Source organism: Kogia breviceps, chromosome 1, assembly GCF_026419965.1.
Source record: "Kogia breviceps isolate mKogBre1 chromosome 1, mKogBre1 haplotype 1, whole genome shotgun sequence".
Classification (NCBI taxonomy): Eukaryota; Metazoa; Chordata; class Mammalia; order Artiodactyla; family Physeteridae; genus Kogia; species Kogia breviceps.
In genome coordinates, this window is record NC_081310.1 from 183,893,581 (window position 1) to 183,913,490 (window position 19,910).

At 38.5% G+C, this 19,910-nt stretch overlaps 3 protein-coding genes across 12 annotated transcripts in view; 2 read left to right on the forward strand and 1 right to left on the reverse strand.

Annotated features, from left to right (window-relative positions):
• Positions 1 to 548: 548 nt before the first annotated feature.
• SRSF10 (serine and arginine rich splicing factor 10) lies at positions 549 to 13,782 on the forward strand. 8 transcript variants are annotated; one of them, XM_059062370.2, is made up of 7 exons: positions 549 to 824; positions 2,289 to 2,393; positions 6,194 to 6,297; positions 8,518 to 8,680; positions 8,891 to 8,944; positions 9,077 to 9,178; positions 12,487 to 12,631. In XM_059062370.2, exons 1-7 carry the CDS (start codon positions 760 to 762, stop codon positions 12,545 to 12,547), a joined length of 654 nt encoding a protein of 217 aa, XP_058918353.1. In that variant the 5' UTR covers positions 549 to 759; the 3' UTR covers positions 12,548 to 12,631. The 8 variants fall into 8 exon arrangements, with proteins under 8 accessions (XP_058918353.1, XP_058918346.1, XP_058918363.1 ...); XM_067014844.1 differs by lacking the exon at positions 12,487 to 12,631 and adding an exon at positions 2,840 to 3,202 and having other exon boundaries at positions 594 to 824; positions 2,289 to 2,460; positions 6,201 to 6,297; positions 9,077 to 11,121; XM_059062388.2 differs by lacking the exon at positions 12,487 to 12,631 and adding an exon at positions 2,840 to 3,202 and having other exon boundaries at positions 634 to 824; positions 2,289 to 2,460; positions 6,191 to 6,297; positions 9,077 to 11,121.
• A 3,933-nt stretch (positions 13,783 to 17,715) lies between these two features.
• Positions 17,716 to 18,560, reverse strand: PNRC2 (proline rich nuclear receptor coactivator 2). The gene is made up of 2 exons (XM_059062475.2): positions 18,472 to 18,560; positions 17,716 to 18,185 (listed from the first exon to the last, which is right to left on the reverse strand). Exon 2 carries the CDS (start codon positions 18,165 to 18,167, stop codon positions 17,748 to 17,750), a length of 420 nt encoding a protein of 139 aa, XP_058918458.1. The 5' UTR covers positions 18,168 to 18,185; positions 18,472 to 18,560; the 3' UTR covers positions 17,716 to 17,747.
• Positions 18,561 to 19,186: 626 nt separating this feature from the next.
• Positions 19,187 to 19,910, forward strand: part of CNR2 (cannabinoid receptor 2) — a 58,777-nt gene continuing 58,053 nt past the window's right edge. Inside the window, exon 1 of one of the 3 annotated variants that reach the window (XM_067014866.1) lies at positions 19,187 to 19,756. In XM_067014866.1, the coding sequence (XP_066870967.1) occupies positions 19,519 to 19,756 (238 nt within the window). In that variant the 5' untranslated portion in view covers positions 19,187 to 19,518. The remainder of the gene's footprint in view (positions 19,757 to 19,910) is intronic. The other 2 variants (XM_067014872.1, XM_067014881.1) reach the window with 2 other exon arrangements.

The following is a 19,910-nucleotide window of genomic DNA, read 5'->3' on the forward strand; positions in this document are numbered from 1 at the left end:
TGTGAGGTTTGCGTCCCATTTTGGTAGGGAACAGCCTTTAATGGGGAGAAAACCCCGTGGATAGGTGAACGAAACAACCAAGAAGGGTGTACGCGAGGGGCAACCTGGGCAAAGGCGCTTAGGGAGTGAGTCCACCGCGTGCAGAAAGCACTGGAGAGGCAGGTCTATCTCTGCAAGGACACACACCTCCCTCCCTTTCACACTAACACGAGAGGCCGTAAATTCTTCTCTTGCCGATGAGAGATCTGATAAAAGCCAGGTTATCACAAGGACCAGACAGGGGAAAGCCTGTCCCTCCGAATTATAATATTTAAAACTCAGTCCAGTTTGTAAAAACTGTACAGTATGGTGTACAGGTTAAAACATCTGCTTCCTGACTTGCGGGGGGGGCGGTCAGGAGGGGAGAACGCGGTGCAAGGGAGACAAGGGCGGCAAAATAAAGCACTTAAGAAAGAAAGAGCGGGCTAGCGGGAGAAGGGGAGGCAGCTCAAGAAGCCAATGAATGAGATCTAGACTGCAGCACGTACTCCCGCCGCCCGAATGCGCAGGCGCACGCCGCGTGATCTCGCGGGAAAGAACCGTTGCAGGTCCCGGCGTTGCACTCAGGTAGGAGGTGGGGGCAGGCGGGAGTGAACTCTCGCGAGAAGAGGCGTTTGTCGTAGCGGAGCTTTCTGGCTGTGTGTCTCGAGGATCTGGCGCCGGAGCTGCGGACGGTTTGCTGAGCCCGTTAGTGTCCCTGCTGAGACCCACGCCGCCGTCATGTCCCGGTACCTGCGTCCCCCCAACACGTCTCTCTTCGTAAGGAACGTGGCGGACGATACCAGGTATGTACTAGGGAGGCATTCCGGGCCCAAGAGGGGAGGCCGCGGGCGCTCGGAGAGGACCAGTGCGGCGGCGGCGGCGCGCTGGGCCTGCGCCTGGGGAGGGGAAGGGCTGAAGATGGCGGGTTCCGCGCCGGCTTTCTGGCCCGAACTAGGCCGCGCAGCCGGCATAACCGCCGCGTGGGAGCGAGGGCGGCGCCGCTGGTCCTACCGGGCAGCCGCGGGAGAGCGGGCCGCGTGGCGGCGTTTCGGTCCCCTCCCCCTCCGCAGATGGGGGCCCCTTCCTTCCCGCTTCCTCTCCGGGCGTTCAGCTTCTGCCTCCACCGAACATCAGCTCCCCCCATTGATTTGAAGTTCACGTTCTTTGGAGTGCACGCCCCCTTGGCCCAGAATTTTTTTTTTTTCTAGTTAAAAAGAAAAACTGCTTTGCAGTAAAATAACGGATCGGGGGAGGGGAGTGTGGCGAAGCATTTGCTACCCTTTTTGTTGTTGTTGAGTTTTATTTGCGATTTTTTTTTTTTTTTGGTGTTGTAGATGTTTGGATAAAGGGAATGTTGAGATTAGAGATATAAAATTCTTCCACTTAAACGGTACGAACTAGTTCTTCCCATTTCCGGGAAATACTGGCCACCCTTTGAAAACGGAGGTTTAGGAAGCCTCTACAATTAGGACGTTGATAGCTAAATTGGATTAATTCTGACCGTCCCTTTGTTCTCGCCAGTTCCCTTAATTGCTTGGAGTTGCCGTCATACTTTTTTGGAAGAGGTTTTATCACAAGATGAGATTTACTGTTTAACAAATAATCACTCTACACCCACAAAAAATTTAAGAAGCCTCGTATGATTTATATTTTTTGTCTTACCTTTAAGTAGGGCGAGTAAGCAGTAGTCATTACTCTAGCGTCTAGGAAACTTTCCCCTTTATGTCATATTGACATTTATTGAGGAATTATATATATTTGTGACTTTTATTTTTCAAACTTTATCTACCTACTATTAAGTGTGTAACCCTGTCGCTAAAATTTGGAAGTAAAATAAGTGCTTTGTATTTTTTAGAATACCAGAGTTGCTTTGATACTGTTAAAATAGTAATAGTTACATACAACTCAATGCTTCTATATTTATGAAAAATAAAGGCTGTGGATAAAACAATAGAGATAAGGTATAATGAAGTTTCCTTAAATGTCTGTTTTCCTGTTGTTAATGTAAAATAATAATAGGTTTTATAAACTCCGTTATTATATTCCAGAATCTTGCATTCTGGCTTTTTTTTTTAGAAAGACATATTGTATATTCTTACTGTTGGCTCTTGATGTTGAGATTTAGAAAGCTTGTTTCAGGTCACCCAGGAACATAGCACAGTCTCAATTTTCGTTAATTGAGATATTACAGAAAGAAACCTATTTGTTATAAAGAAACTTTTAAAGGAGTGAACTTAAAAATTTGGCATCTTTTTATGATGTTTTAGGTCTGAAGATTTACGACGCGAGTTCGGTCGTTATGGTCCTATAGTTGATGTGTATGTTCCACTTGATTTCTACACTCGCCGTCCAAGAGGATTTGCATATGTTCAATATCCTTTCTTCAGATGGCTGATTAGTGAGGGGTGTTGAAGTTTGAAATTCAAGTTTTTGTAAGAGGTAACATCTAAAAAGTAGTTTTTTTTTTTTTGTCTTCTAATAAATGTTTTGTCTTCAATTTTTTCTAAGTTAATTCTGACTCACACATTGCTCTTACTATTTCTTAAAGTTGATCCAAAAACAGTAAAATACTTAAATTCCCATTCATGCTGCTGAAACTCAAATCAATGATTATAATATGTGATTTAAATCTGAATACACTCTGGTTGCTACCACCTTTAATGTAACTCAAAAGTTAATATGTTCTTGTGCTTAGCAATTAAAGTTTGGTATTCTTGTTTGTTAACTTGAATCACTTGATCAAAAACAAATTGTATAACAATGAGGTAAACTTCTTTAATATTGTCCCCTAATTTGCTGTCCTCTGTTGTTACCTCAGAGAATGTAAAGCTGTACAGTTATGGCGACCCCAAAGAGAAAGCATGAAAGAACCTTTAGAGTAGAGTTCAACACTTAAGGCAAGTAGACAAGCCAAAGACCTCTTAAGGATCAGGCTTGAAGAGAAGGGAGAGTTTGGGAAAAGAAAATATAAAGAAAAGCTGGAAGAAGGACAAGCCTAATGGGAGACAAAGCCTCGCTTTATCTACAAAAGGGGGAAAAGGTTGTTTTTCAAAGTTAAAGATAAAGCCATCTGTCATATTTGGCCAAGCATCTCATGACAAGTCCTTCTGACAAGCACTTAAAGAGTTAAAGGTCAAGATGAAGTTGAATGATGGCCAAGATTAAAGGAGTCATACCTGATGTATCCTACAGAATAACTTTTCCTTTTTTTTTTTCCTCATGTTTTGTAAGCAGTTAATTTTCAAAATTATTCTGGTTTGGTCTAGTGACAAAACCTGTAACTTGGTTTACGTGGGCCTTTGATGTTGTGATGTGGTCTTGTATAAATGCACTCTCTTAGCTTGTGAAGTTAAAGTGTACCAGGATGTAATGTTGTTAAGCTTAAACTCAGCATATTTCTGTTTTGGACCAAGTGGTCAGGTGCCATAGTGTAGCAGGCAGTGCTCTGTGGAGTAGGATGAGGTTCTGGAGTCAAGGCGACTCCATAGAGCCATGCTTAGAGGGCACACAGGTGCATGCACTGGGGACTACTTAGAAACGGCTCTGGTGGTTTTATAAGGTCAGATGCACTAGAGATACTCTCTGTTTATAGATTTTTTAAAGGGGCTGCTAGGGGCACACACATACTCCTAACATCTGAAACTTAGCTCTTTGAAACCTGCTGGCGCTGAGTGCTTTAGCACACGTGATCAGTTGGCCCAGAATGGGTTGCAGAAGACCTTATCTTTGGTATGGGTACGTAATCAGGATCTGTGGGAAATTGTTCCTTGGCCCAGAGTTTCAGGTGACATTACTTCCTTCAGTGAGATCATCTGTGGCAACAAAGGTTTGGGCTGTGGACTTCAGGCTAGGAAAAACTCCTATTGCTTAAATTCAGTGGATCTCTTGAAACTTAGCAGAGTTCTAATTGAGACTTAGGCGAAATGCCAAAAGCTGCTACTCCTGCAGGGCCAGTGATCAAGGACAGTTGTGGGAATTGGTTGCAAAGTTCTGTTACAGAGAGGATAAGAAGTATATCTGGCTTGGTTAAAAAAAAAAAAAGTAACGGTACATTCTGGCTTACAATGTTGGCCTGGTTTTACCTGGTTTGGGGGTGGCCTGGGAACTAGGATCAGCAGTTTGACTGAAGAGTATGTGATACTTGAGCCAAGAGGGAGTTAACCAAAGGAATCTCAAGGTGTATTATAGCTATTTTTATACACAAAGTTTGTCTGTGGTCTTCAAATAGTTAAAAAGAAACAGGTATCAGGATTTTGCAAAGACCTTGAGTACAGATTTCTCCGTAACTGGCCTCAGAATGATATTTGTCTGTCCCTGCTGTGGTCCTCTTTTCTGTCTGACCCCATTCCCAGCTAGCTTTCTCTTAACAGGTCAGGTAGAACCTTGCCATGGCTCATCCAACCCAGGATTCTGTTGTTTGTTTTTTTGTTTTGATTTGTTTTTCTTTCCTTCTCTCTGGTACGCGGGCCTCTCACTACTGTTGTGGCCTCTCCCGTTGCGGAGTACAGGCTCCAGACACGCAGGCTCAGTGGCCATGGCTTACGGGCCTAGCCGCTCCGTGGCATGTGGGATCTTCCTGGATCGGGGCACGAACCCGCGTCCCCTGCATCAGCAGGCAGACCCTCAGCCACTGCGCCACCAGGGAAGCCCCAGGATTCTGTTTCTGAGGGTAGCCCTGGAGGATGATAGACTCTCATTAATAATTTTTATACTTTTTGGTCTAAATCCTTTAAGAAGTTATTCTGTCGCAAGGTAGTATATCCTTTAAATGAACTTGTTCTTTTCAGTTATTTTAGAGCCCAACTGCATTAGCCTGGAGGGGTGGTTGATTATAGTGTTCAAGGTTCTAAACTCCTCATAAACCTTTGTCTTTTCATGATGAAAATCTCGTGATTTAGGACTTGAGAAAACCTCTCATTCACTACACATAATATTCTCAGAGAGAGAGAACTGGGACCCTGTTATGGTCTTTAAGTCCTTCCAGAACAAAAAATAGGAAATCTAGTGAGGCAGACCTTTTAGTCTCTGGAATAAAATAATATTAATATCAGTCTTGAAGAGAGTATATCGCTTCAGGGATTTTTTTAATCAGCACTCAAGATCTGCACTCCTCTCAAATTTAAGAAATAGAAATGGACAAGTTAAAATAGTGAATTTTATTTAGTACAGAATGAAAATCCACAGCCAAACGTAGCCTAGCTCCCCTTCAGAAGCTTTTATATCAAACACTGCTCTGAATATGTGCTTGGCTTCTATTAGAATGGTGGTTTTAGGAAAGGAACTAAATTTGGTCAGAATAACTTTGTTGGGGGAGAACAAGGCACAACAGCCTCTCAGATCAGAAATGGGTACCAGCGGTTCCTGCTTTAGGCTTATAAATATTATCTTGAAATTTCTCAAATTGAAAACCAGTCCCAAATGCACTTCTCTACGGGAAGCTTTATGTTTAGTGTCATGGTTAGGGCTTTCCAGTCCAGGAATCTTTAGAAATGGTCTGTTATTTCTTGGCAGCATGCTTTTATGGTCTGTGCATGGATATAATATGATTTCTTAAGTATTGCTTGGCATTCTCTTGATATCTACAAGTGGCTGGTGTACCAGTCTTCCCAGTAAGGTGTAATAAGGAAGACAACTAAGTGAAATAATAATGTTAGATATGTCTGAGAAAAATAGCAAGATTAATTTGAGGTTGATGCTTTCGTTTCTTGTAAGGTGTATTCTGCTTGCTTACACAAGAACTATTGGCATTTGCTTTTTTTCATTTGAAACAAAAATGAAAAACAGTTTTGGTTTTATTTTAAGAAATTTTTGTTTTAGCATACAAAATAAAATTGACATTTGTTTTTCTTTTTTGTCTTGTTTTATAAAATTCTTAAAACTCAGGAAAATCTTCTGATGGGATTACTTGGTAGTTCAGCCATAACAGACCTTATTTTAGTAATAACTTTATAATGTGTGTTCATAAGTGTTTTCAAACTCATGCCTTAGGGAGTCACAAGTACTTTAAATACTCTATAAAGTGTTTATAGCTGAATCAACCAACCAGTTAGTGGGGTCTGGTTGAGTTTCTAGAATAATATCGAGAGATTGTGAATTGTTCCAGACTTACCAACTGAACTTTCATTCATTATCAAAGTTTGCAAAACTTCCCAAGCCCCTTAACATTTAGCACATTTGAGGATGTTCGTGATGCAGAAGATGCTTTACATAATTTGGACAGAAAATGGATTTGTGGACGCCAAATTGAAATACAGTTTGCACAGGGGGATCGAAAGAGTAAGTACCTTTTATGTCTATATGTAAAATGCATCATTTCTTTTTTTTCTGTATATAGATTTTTTTTTTACTTGGGAGTATGATTGCTTTACAAAGGTGTGTTGGTTTCTGCTGTATAACAAAGTAAATCAGCTATGTGTATACATCTATCCCCTCCCTCTTGGGCCTCCCTGCCGCCACCACCCCCATCCTACCCATCTAGGTCATCACAGAGCATTGAGTTGAGCTATCTGTGCTATACCACAGGTTCCCCACTAGAGGTGTGGATGGACCTAGAGTCTATCATACAGAGTAAAGTAAGTCAGAAAGAGAAAAACAAACATGTATTAATGCATATATGTGGAACCTAGAAAAATCATACAGATGAACCTGTTTGCAGGGCAGGAATAGAGATGCAAACGTAGAGAATGGACGTGTGGACACGAGAGGAAAGGGTGGAGGGTGGGATGAATTGGGAGGTTTGACATAAATACAGATTTTAATTTTATTTTTTAGTTTTATTTTAAAATTATTATTATTATATTTTGCGGTATGCGGGCCTCTCATTGTTGTGGCCTCCCCCTTTGCGGAGCACAGGCTCCAGACGCACAGGCTCAGCGGCCATGGCTCACGGGCCCAGCCGCTCGGCAACATGTGGGATCTTACCAGACCGGGGCACGAACCCATGTCTGCTGCATCGGCAGACGGACTCTCAACCACTTCGCCACCAGGGAAGCCCTTAATTTTATTTTTTTAGCCAGTTTATTTATTTTATTTTTGGCTGCTTTGGGCGTGCGGGCTTTCTCTAGTTGCGGTGAGCAGGGGCTACTCTCTGTTCCAGTGCGTGGGTTTCTCATTGCAGTGGCTTCTCTCTTGCGGAGCACGGGCTCTGGGCACAAGGGCTTCAGTAGTTGTGGCACACAGAAATACATCATATTTATACAAATTGTTCTGAGAGTGCTTCTTGGAAGTATTGTGCAATATGTCTATCTGTTCAAAACCCAGAAAGATAGTTTTTTAGGAAGATAGAGTATCTTGAATACTTTGCAGAATTTCAAGGTAGACAAAAGGACTTAGAATGCAGTGATCAGAATGCCTGAAATATGTTTGCACTCTTTAAGAAGGTAGATCAGTACTATCAGCTGTGGCATTTTTAATATACTAAGAGTGAAATTGAAAAGTATAAATTTTGGAAAGTTTTGGTTCTCTTGAGCCATTTCCCTTCTGCATAAAGATCATCAAGGTGTAATTGGGTAATTATGTAGGTGCTTGGCTGTAGAAATGAACAGATAGATTGGGAAAGAGTATATAGATGAAATTTAGAAAAGATTTTATATTAGTACTTGGTTTTTATTAATATGCAGGCATATACCAGGTGTTGGCTGCATGCTAATGAGGCATAAGTATAGGCTTTGGGGTCAGATACACCTAGGTTTGAATTCTGGCTCAACTGTTATGTTTCCTTAAGCAAGATACTAAAAGATAGAGATTAAAATAGCTCCTGGAAAAAAAAAATAGCTACTAAAGAGAGGGGGGGAGTACTTAGGGTAGACACAAGCTGTTGGTGATTCTCTAGTTCTTGGGTTGAATGATAGGTTCCTGGGTAGTCAGTGTTATTTATACATTCATACACACATGCATAAAGTATCTGCTTCATAGGATTGAGTGAGATAACGTAAGGATTGAGGACTGTCCGGGGTGTGGGTAAGTCTAAGGCATTCGACAAGTGTTAGTTTTCTTCTGCTTTTCTTTGTCATGGTTTCTCAGAACTATATGTATATTATCGCATTTTGACACTACATATCATTTGTAGGCCACCATTAAGTATTTTGTCATTGTTAATTTTGTTCCTAATGAATGGAAACCATGGTAGGATAATTCCAAATTAGCATATGTTTCAAAAGTCATTTGTATTTTAATTCGGAATTTAAAAAATACTTTCATGGTATATTTTCCTAATGTCGAAGTAGTTGGCATATTTTTGGACAACAAACTAGATGTGAGAGATCTTTGAAGAAACAAAATAGTTGGGAAGATATTTGAGGGTATCATTTTTAACATAAAACGGTCTTCAGGTAGACTTGCTTGAAAATAAATACCTTTTTCAAGATTAACATTCACAAGTAGCCACGAGATTTGGAGGCATAAAGGAAGGGGATGCAGGAATTTTTCCTATAATTTGGAGGCTTAAATACTACCATTTTAATGTTTGTAAATGTTTCTGTTCTGTGTATTTCATAGCTCCAAATCAGATGAAAGCCAAGGAAGGGAGGAACGTGTATAGTTCTTCACGCTATGATGATTATGACAGATATAGACGGTCTAGAAGCCGAAGTTACGAAAGAAGGAGATCAAGAAGTCGTTCCTTTGATTACAACTATAGAAGATCTTATAGTCCTAGAAAGTAAGTGATGTGTACCACAGAAAAGATTGTTTGTTGGCCTTTAATTTTTTAAAATCTTCTTGTATACTGTTAATTATGTACATTGTATGCTTCATTGAGACTAAAAATATTTTCAGTGCTTTATTTTAAAAGTTTTATGGTTCACTTTTTTAATTAGAAACTTGTAAATAGACATGTGTCACTGTTTGCTTTTTCTGATGTACTTTTTAGCAGTAGACCGACTGGAAGACCACGGCGTAGCAGAAGCCATTCCGACAATGATAGGTAAATAACTTTGCTTTGAAAAAGACTATACATTTGTCAATTTCAGAGTGAACTTTTGCTCTAAAAATAACAAATTTGATTAATATAGAATCTAATTTTTACTCTAATTGTATCTCTCCTCTGTTTTGAAAGATTCAAACACCGAAATCGATCTTTTTCAAGATCTAAATCCAATTCAAGATCACGGTCCAAGTCCCAGCCCAAGAAAGAAATGAAGGCTAAATCACGTTCTAGGTCTGCATCTCACACCAAAACTAGAGGCACCTCTAAAACAGATTCCAAAACACATTATAAGTCTGGCTCAAGATATGAAAAGGAATCAAGGAAAAAAGAACCACCTAGATCCAAATCTCAGTCAAGATCACAGTCTAGGTCTAGGTCAAAATCTAGATCAAGGTCTTGGACTAGTCCTAAGTCCAGTGGCCACTGATAGTATAAACCATGATATTTTTAGGCATGTATCATTCATTTACTCATAGTTTGGTTTACTTAAATTATCAGGAATACAATGTTGCAATGATGCTTAAAAAAACACTTGTCAGTTTTCCCTGTACCAGGCAATGGTTATTATTAAAATGATATGCTGTTGAGAAGCCACTCTTAAGAGTCCAGTTTGTTTAATGTTATGGGCAGCTACCAATTTGTGGTGTCTCTGTATATTTTTGTAAAGATTCTCATTTTTTAATGCTTGAGGTATTGGTGAAAAGATGTTGGTTGACCATAATTTGCAACATTGTCTTATTAAAAATAAACTTTCATATCCATATTTGGTAGAACTGTTAACCTAGAAATGTAGCTTGCTAATAAGGTAGAATGATACAAAAGTGAAGTTGTAGCCACCGTACAACACTGACCCGACTAGACACATTTAGGTTCAGGGTGGACCTTTTTGTCTTGTCAAGGTGTCGAGACCCACGATGATAATTTATGACACAGTACGGAATAGTTCTTTTGTTAACCCCACTGTCTTGGGGAATGACGCCAACTGGGTTAAGTAGCATTTTCAGGGAGATGGAATTTTTGATTGAAACACGGAGCCTTCACTTTTCTGGTTTCTGTGAAGATTTGGAACCATACAAACATCAGAAAAACCCACCTTAAAATTTGGGCTGGTTGATGATGGCAGAAATAATTTTAAGGGGAAAAGAATGCTCTTATGCAGTTACTCTAAACTTTAAGGAGCATTGTTGACCATAATATTGCTTAGTCTTCTTACTGCTGTTAAAAGCAAGTAAAGTGTTTTCAAAGTAGGTTTTGTTTGTGTGTGCACATAGTGTAAAAGGACTGAATTTTGATGCTTAAAGCACTTGGTGTGTGCATTTGTATCAAAATTTGCTCATATCTTATGAAGGAGGCTGTTCTTCACGCCTCAGTTTATTTAATGTGAGGCAAGTAAAAAGACAACACTCCCATTCTACGTGATTCTGTGGTGCCATGAGATTTTAAATAATTCTGGAAAAAACTAATTTTAAGGGAGTCACATCTCTTGAGGTTTTGACTGATTATCCATGTTAGTACCTGATGAAAATAATACCCTAACTCTTTATAATTTCTAATATCTCTCTGTGAGATCATTTGGGGGCAATAAAAAGTGACTTGACATGTCCAATCTCATTTCAGAGTAAAAGCTGGCATCCTTAAAATTTTTAGATTGCTTGCTTACAGGCATAATAAATAAGAAATGTTGTGGGGAAAACCATTCCTTTTAGAGGATTACTTTTTTCAATTTTGGTTTTAGTAATCTAGGCCTTGCCTGTAAAGAACAAAAGGTGGTTTTTAAATACTGTTTGTGGAATGTGTTTAAAGGATTGATTCTAGAACCTTTGTATATTTGATAGTATTTCTAACTTTCATTTCTTTACTGTTTGCAGTTAATGTTCATGTTCTGCTATGCAATCATTTATATGCACGTTTCTTTAATTTTTTTAGATTTTCCTGGATGTATAGTTTAAACAACAAAAAGTCTATTTAAAACTGTAGCAGTAGTTTGCAGTTCTAGCAAAGAGGAAAGTTGTGGGGTTAAACTTTGTATTTTCTTTCTTATAGAAGCTTCTAAAAAGGTATTTTTATATGTTCTTTTTAACAAATATTGTGTACAACCTTTAAAACATCAATGTTTGGATCAAAACAAGACCCAGCTTATTTTCTGCTTGCTGTAAATTAAGCAAACATGCTATAATAAAAACAAAATGAAGGAAATAATGATTAACTGGAATTATTATAGTTTTGAATGAGATTATACAATAACAACGGATTTAGGAATATTTTAAATCAGTGTTGCACTAGGCACAGGTTTTACTTTGGAAGTGATAGAACCTGCCAGAGAGGTACATCTTTTACGTAGTACTTAAAAATTCCTTATGTAATGTCAGTTGTTTCATTATTGCTTATTAAACCACTTGGGTTAAATAACTTAGAGGTTATTGGTAGTGTGGAGATAACGCATTAAAATGAAATTTGAGTCAGCTAATTTTAAGTTTATATTTTCATTATTAGATGGACCAATAATTCTGCTCTTCCCCATCCTAAACAAGATGGATTGGGCCTTATGTTTATGGCATGATTTAAAATATTTTTGCATTGAATGTTCATGAGCACTTAATATTAAGTGATAATCACTGTGGGGAACTGGTTTAGGCATTTTGTGGTTTGAGTTCAAGCTGCTTTATAATGACAAGTATAGCCGATATTTATTGAGTATTTATGATGTGCCAGACACTGTTCTAAAAGCTTTATGTGTTAACTCATTTACTCATCACGAGACCCTATGAGAAAGATACTTTTATTTTCTCGTGTAACAGATGATAAGGAAATGGAGGCACAAAGAAAAAGCAATAAAAGGCAGATCCAGGATTTGAGCTCAGCCGGATCCTTACATTTTTTTTTTTTAATGGACTGTAATTAGAGTAGATTGGGGAAATAGACCGTTTAATTTTTCTGTCTGTATAGAATTAGAAGTAATGGTTTCGTTTTTATTTTTTACTGTGTCACTTATTTTTAGACTCATGCTATTTTTTTGAGAACCTTATACGTTATTTCTAAAGTGACATACCTAAATAACATAGCTTCAAAGGGACTATTTTATAGTTGAACCCATGATAGATAGGATCCTACTGCTACTTAAGGATCCTTATACAGGGCTTTAATGTTGGGTTACATAATTGAGTTCCATAATTATTGAGTATCTACTGTGTGTCTGGCACGGCTCAGTATTGGAGTAGAACATATCAAGACTCAAGGGAGAGCTGACACTTCACCTCTCTTTTTGCTTAAGATCTGTCTGCATTTTTTTTTTTTTTTTTTTTGAAGCCAAGTAAGCAAGAAGAATAATGACAGATAATGCTTCAGTGAGAAAGGAAAGGTGCTACATAGAGTATGAGCTGTTAAGTTACAACCCAGGGAAAAGACCTGGGAACTATTATACTATTCTCTTGAAAATTTGGCCCTGTAAGCTGCTACATCCAGTTCAACTAACAAAATCCTGTATACCACAGAGAAGAATAAAGAAAACCAAACTGACAAACATCCTTCTTTTATTTAAGACCAAACTGCAGCTGGAATACCCAGTACAGTTCTGCTTACTACACTTCAAGAAAGATCTGAGAAAGCGGAAAAAGAACCAAAGAAGGGCAGTTCAAGCGACCAAAGGGTGGGTGGAAGGTGCTGCAGTATGAATACTGTACGAATATTTTGACTCTGGTCTGAAAAGATAAAAGAATGTTATCGAAACTACATGGAATAATTGAAGTCCCTTCAAGTTTGAAAGTAAGCATTTTAGGACAAATAAAAGGAAATTCAACTTTGTACTTGTGGAAACTAATCCCTAAATCTGAATAGGTTTATATTGATTCATGAGTAACAGGTCCATGTTAAATTGGAAACTAGGATGTTTGAATATCAAGGAAGACAGCCATAGTCTCTTAACAGTGCCTCTATTGGTCTGTCTCAAACTGAATTCGGTGAGAAAAGGTATGGTCCAATATAAACTTGCTTATCTCTTAAAATCAGTTGTTTTTGCTATTGGCAAATCTTGCCTTTGTTTATTCCAGTGCCAGTGTTTTCTGCTTAATGGTTTGCTTTGTTGGCATCTGAGTTTCCTTACTTGTATGCCACATGTGGTTTACATCTTCCTTAAACACTCTCCCACATAAATTCCAATTATACTTGACATCCAGCTAAGAGGGTCCATCTCTTCTCACCTCTTTCCTAGTCAGTATATTCAGCAAACATTTACTGAGCCCTTACTGTGGGCAAAAATTGTACTGGGTAATTGGGGAGAAAAATAGATAAAATTCACTTATTCAATAAATGTCTACTGAGCACAATCCAGTGAATCATTACAGTGTGCCCTCACTGTTTTGAGGTGTATTATTCATAATTATTTTACACCATTTATATCCCATGTAATTATAAAACCCAATATACTATCAAAGATAAGTAATTTTGTGGTTATTTGCCATTTAAAAGTATCCAGTATTTGTTTTCATCCCATTAATACAAATAATGAAGAAATGATTTGTTTTAATCTGTAATAAACTGATTTATTGTGCAGTGACTGTAATATACTAGAGGTATATATAATGGTTAACTCTGCCTCCTCAAACACGTTAGGAAACAATCCCCAAAATAAGTATTTAACTTTGCATCAGATGTAAAGCAGACACTGGGTGCTATAATTAGATTATTTTGAGGCAGACAGCTGTTATTCCCAACTGATATAGTATGTTCTGTAATTGAGAAAATGTTCACCAAATATACTTTCTAGCGATTTACATGTACATTTTATAGGGGACATGTTCTGTGTATAGTGAATAAATAACTTTTATAGTATCACAAAATGTTTTGGATTCCTTAGTTCCTTATTAGGATATGAAGTTTATACATTGATTTCATCACTTGCATATTTGGTTTTTGTCTTTATTTCTGCCACATTTAAAACTTTTTGTGTAAAGTTACTCATCTAAAAATACAGAAGTGTTTAAGCCTTTAATTTATAAAGATTTTGAAAGTATAGCAGAATATACCTAAGGGAGATATGAAATGGAGGTATTTTTACCCGTTTTAATTTTTCAAACTTGCCCGAGATCACACAGCAAGTAAGTGGCAGATACTAGATAAGTGTCCAAGGTTTTTCATTTGGTTCATCTTTATTTTTTTTAATCAAATGGGGAAATTTTATAACTACAGTTAATATAATGGAATCTAGAGTTCACTTAGAGGGAAGATTTAATAGATTTATGAAAATAATTACAAAAAGTATTTGTAACTTTCTTGGATGGAAAAGGGATGAAATGTAATCCAAGATCTCAACAGCTGTTGACTCACTTTCCAGCCTGGCTTTCCAAATTTCAATCTCATTGCATTTTGACCATATTCCTGTTTACAAAATCCTGAGATAATTTTGAAGTGGGGAGGCTGTGACTTGAACAGCACAGTGGAAGCTCAGGAATAAAATAACAGTGTTCAACTAGGTGGTCTATCAAAGCTTTTAGGAGTCCCAGGAGTGAATTGTCCTCACTGATGAAAGAAGTCAGCAACCTATTCATCTTCAACTACTGACATCTGTAAGACATAGCTAGCTGCTATGGAAAAGGATCTTTTTTGGGGGTTTTTCCCTTTGTCCCTTCCTCCAGCAGTGTCGGTTATGTTCATTGTGTTGTTTCTATGTATTCCTAACAGTTGTTTCATCCTTATGTTAAAGATGGGGGATTCCTTTTTTATTTGGAGTACAAAGCAAGGCATGTAAATTCATTTTGTTGACAATTGACAGAGTAGTTTGTAAAGAAGTAAAAGGCCTCTTTGTGTTGTTTGTTGTAGAGCACATCTCTGAATGCTAGATAATGAAATAAACTGGTCTAGGATCCAAAAAATCTTGGATTTTTTTTTTTTTTTTTTTTTTTTTTTAGGTTTAGTTCTGCCTGACAGATTTGTGGCTGGGTAGGCTTTCCTCATTTGTGTATGAGGTTTGAGATGTACTCTACCTCACTTGGTTTATGAAGTAATTGCCTATGAGACAGTTAAAACACTAGAAAACTAGTGTTTTCCTTCAGTTTTTTTCCCACCTTGTGCTTGCTTCTGGGATGAAGAGAATTTACCAGAACTTAAGTGTAAAAGATAGGTTATGGGCTCAAGATTCCATCGTATTATATACGCTGCCATCAAAAAGATAACAAGTTTAAATTGTAACACTGACAAGGCTTATGCTATGGCTGACTGCAGCCCTACTGGGTAGGTGAGTTCTAACAACTCTTTGGCTCTTACACGTACGATTTGAGAAATTCATGTCAACCATACTTCCTGTACACTAACCATAACTTTATTAGTAGCTTTCTAAGATGTGAGATATCTTATCAATACAATTATTAACTTTTTAAGTTAACTGTAGCTATTAAAAATTTTTGTAGTTAAAGCCAATGTGCTCTTAATTCTCTGAACACTTTTACCGCTGGAGTCAATCCCAAACCAAAAATCTAGTATATACTGTATTTACATGTATACATCAAAACCTAACATAAAGATGCTTGGGATGAAAATTGTTGAATCTAGTGGGATTCCAGTGCGCAGTACTGCAGAGAACTGGGCAACTCTTGCTACTGTTAATAGAAATTACACTGGGAATAAACAGGAAAAGACTCATTCCAAATCAGTTTCTTCCAATAGTTTGCATGAGAAATTCACTGCTTGCTTAGTATAGAAATTAAAAGATTTTTCTTGAACTAGTTTAAGCTATCCTATCATTTGGAACTTATAGAAAGCCAGTTTAGTTTTTTCTCCTCCAAGGTCCCCTTGTGAAAAGTTTATGGAAAAAAAAATTTGCAGAATTTCTCAAATTGACAAGAACTCTTGTGTTTATCTAAGTCATCTTAAAATGTAGAAGAGGGAGACAGGCGATTAAACCTGCTTAATTCAATTTGGTATGAGATGAATTCAGAAGCTTTTTATGTAAGTTTCCAAAGTAATATTCTGTGGCCTTTTACTGTTAGCCATGCTGGGAGGAGGAAGCCACAGTTGCTTTTTTAGTGGTATAGCTGCTAATCCAAATGTCTGCATCAGTTAGCAAATTGGTTGCCTCTTAAAACCAACAGTCCTATTGTATTTCAGTAGGATTAATTATGTGCATTCTAAGAATATTATGTAGTCATAACAATTTTTATACAATAAAAACAAGACACGGGGAAACAATTTTATTTTTTAATTTCATGCTTCAAATTCCTGTATGTACATTAAGTACTATTATATAAAGTTGCCTTTAGGATATCACTTGATGTGGGCAATATTATCTCACCTGAATTTATTTGGAGAAATACAACTTACCCATTCTGCTTAAAAGTATCAAAAAAGCTGCCAAATGAGAAAAGAGGGCACCTACAATCATATTCTAAATAGACACCCCCCACACTTTCCTTTTAATTTACTATTGGGTTGGCTATTATAATTAGCGCTTATCTTTAAGGTAAGCAAAACATGTTATCATGGTATTAGGCAAGAAATTGCATCTTTTGCAATGAGTGGTCCCCTGGGTTGTACCTGTTGAACAAAAAAACCCCACTGGCATTGTACACTATACTCATAGGTTACACAAATTGTTGAAAGCCAAAATGAATCTAAGAGGTTCGAACCCCTTAATCTTTGGGCTTAAGAAATTAAAATCCTATACTGCATTTCACATCTCAAAAATAGGAAGTGTTTTAGCAGCTTAAAACCTTTTCAGTTATATAAAACTTCTTACACTAGGATTTACTTTGAAATATAGTTTACAGCAAGATCAATTATAGTATACGTACAGTGGCACTTTAGCACAAGGGCAAACTTTAAAAACAAGGTTTTTTTGGACCTTTAAAATTAGGCCATAGTATAAAAAGAGTCCATGTCTTACATTCAGCAAATTCATACTAAAATATTCTATTTTTGTAGGATAAATGCCAACAAAACTTTACATATGCTACAAGTTTATTACATATATTTACATGGCTCTTTCCTAGGTATGTAAAACTTTCACATTATACAGCTCCCAACTTTAAACAAGCTTTGCAGGGATGATTTGAAGCCAGATCACTGTCAGAATAGCTTGTGCAGTGCCATAATACTAAAATGTATTCTGAAAGCTACTCGGTGAACACCGAATACTATTTCTATAAAAAATGGTTTCGGTGCATTTGTTGGCAGACACCTATCCACTGCATGTCAGTAGCAGGGACAATGGGGTGTACTGTTTCATTCTAAATAGCCCCTAGTGCCTTTTCCGCATTCACCACCGTACAGTTCACTAAAATACAACTATACTCTTAAAAAAAAAAAATTCACATTTTCTTTTGGCAGTGCATCAGATTGTTGGCATATTACTGGTGTAGGTGTTTCTAGGACATTAAACTTTAAAATACTCAACTAGTTTTCAACCCCTGTATGTCTTAACTGGATGCTTATAATCACATTTACCAGATCTCAACACGTCAATCTGCCGATTCGTGAATGATAATCTTAAATTACTATTTCCCCCCAAACAGGCAACAGAAAAAGTTGATTCCTTTACCATTCCCCCAATCTAAACTTGACTGGTTTCACTTGAATGGTTACTCAGTTGAGAACTTATATTGATATGAAGTATAATTATCAATAATTTAGTTAAGTTGCACTGATTCTGCCATCACAGTGCACATAACACACAAAACAGTTAAGTCTAATTATATTTTCTACGTTAATTAGCAGTTTTACAGATTAAATTCCCTAGTGAATTTGGTCTGAGACAATTGCCAATTATCCTTAAATATGACTAAATTTAAACACATTAATACTTTATTTCATTTTATACCTGTACTTTAAGTAAGGTTTTAAGTTGAAATGTCATTATTTCTTTATCAGAAGGATTAAAGGAAACAGGAACCCAGTGGCTTGGTGGTTTAGGAAGAACACTTGGTGATGGCGGCTCACTAAATTTGGCTCCAGCATAGTTCTGATTAGTTTGAGACTTAAAAAGTAAGGTGGGACTTGATAAGCTAGAGTTCCAGTTTTGATTATTTGGAAAATTTTTGTTCTTCCCCCCACTTTGCATGGCCTGCCATGCAGCTGCTGATGAATTATAAGTATGTCCTCTTTCCTTTTTCTTATGAACAATCTTCATCTGGGAATTCTGATCCTTGGTCTTCTGTCTACTAAGCTGTTGTTGGTTCTTACTAACGTTTCTAGACTGAGGGGCTGGAATGTTATACCTCTCTCCACCACCCATCTTCAGCTTCTTTGTCACCTGTAAGTGAATGCAAACAAAATATTGAGTAGAATTCCACTTCAAATAGTTCAAAACTTTAAGAAACTTCAATAGCTCCAATTTGTAACTCCAGAAATCTTGCGTAAGATGCTATTCAGCTGCTTTAACGCCACTATACTGTTCACACTTCATTACATGCACTTTATTACCTTCCTAAGAGAAGTGAGCTTATCCACAAATCTGAATAATCGTCTATTTAAAAGTAAAAACAGTTTAGGATGAGTCCATCATAAAATGCCCCACTACAACGGGAAGTTTTTGATACCTTTCAGTCTGCTTTTCAGATTGCAGGATTTTCACCACCTGTCCTCTTCCTTGCTGCCACGCCCAGGATAATAGGTGTTGCTTTCTGATAGATCCTTTCCTTTGTCTCAATACAGAAGTTTTCATGGGCCGATCTGCTGAGTTCAGCCTAGGAGCTGAGGCCAACATCTGAGTCTCCTCAGCACACAAGTTTGAGAGAAGTCTTGGCTAGAAAAGCAAATATTTCATTATTAAAATTCAAAAACACAGGAGAAAGTGATCGTTTATATTTACTACAGAAACAGTTAAAAAGTGACTACTTCTGAACTAAAAGGCAGAAAATGAAGTCTCTAAAGATGGCTTTGACCTTGTAACTAGTCATCATTTAAAAACCCTCGAGATCCAGGAAACCCTGAGGAATCTGGGGAGGGAAATCCCGCAGCAAGCTGCATCTTTTTCCTAGGAACCTTTCAGATTCTCGCACGGATTTTGTGACCAAAATGTTTAAACCACGGAAGCATTAACCTTTACAGCCATGCCAAGAAATGGGCTTAAAATCTTTCCTAAAGACCATGTTTTTAAAGTCCCACCAGAATTTCCCAGTCTTTGGACACATCACATATCTGTTTTCACAAAGCCTCCTCTCCCAACGTGTCTACGTCATGCAGCTCTTCCTTTGGTTATGAACTCTTGACTCCTCCCCGTCTTAAAATAAGTTTCACAAGCCGTAACAAGCGAAGTCAGTTCTTAAATACACAAAAATGCCTCCCTATCGTGAACATTAAACATTAGAGATTTCATTTGATATTCTAAGAAACCAAGTTACCGAACAAATAAGAAGCCCTCTTCTTTTCGAAAAGGTGAGAGGCCCTTCCAGACTATGTTAACAGCCCTAAAGAAATTAGTTCCCGGATCGTGAGTCATTCCCAACGCGAGCCCGGAAAGTTCGGTTCTGCCGACGGAGCTGGGCTTCCGAACGGCTCAGCGTTCCTCGAGCCCGGTCCGGGAACCCGCTCCTCCGGGCCGCTCGCGCCCGCCCGGCCTCGGATCTCGCCTCCTTCCCCCAACAATGGGGAGCGCGGCCGCCAACATGGCCGCACCCGCCGCGCCGCCGCCACTCACCGACTTCAAACCCGGGACTACGGCGGCGGCGGCTCCTGCTCGGCGTCGAAGCCCCTCTCCCCTTCCAGGGAGAGACGAGGCACGGAACGAGCGAAGCCCACGAGCACCGACGAGACAGCTGCAGGCAACCTCAGCGTCCCGACCGACCTTCCCCTTCTGCCTCTACCGACAAAATGGAGGCGGTGGTGAGCACTAGAGCGGGGCCGGGGGGCGCGGCGGCCAATCAAAACACGCCTTTGCGCGGCCCGGCCAATGATACGCGGGCCGACGCCTGTTGCTGGGGCCCGACGGGGCCGGGGGAGGGGAGGTGGTTGCGGCCGAGGGTTTGAAATCCTCCCC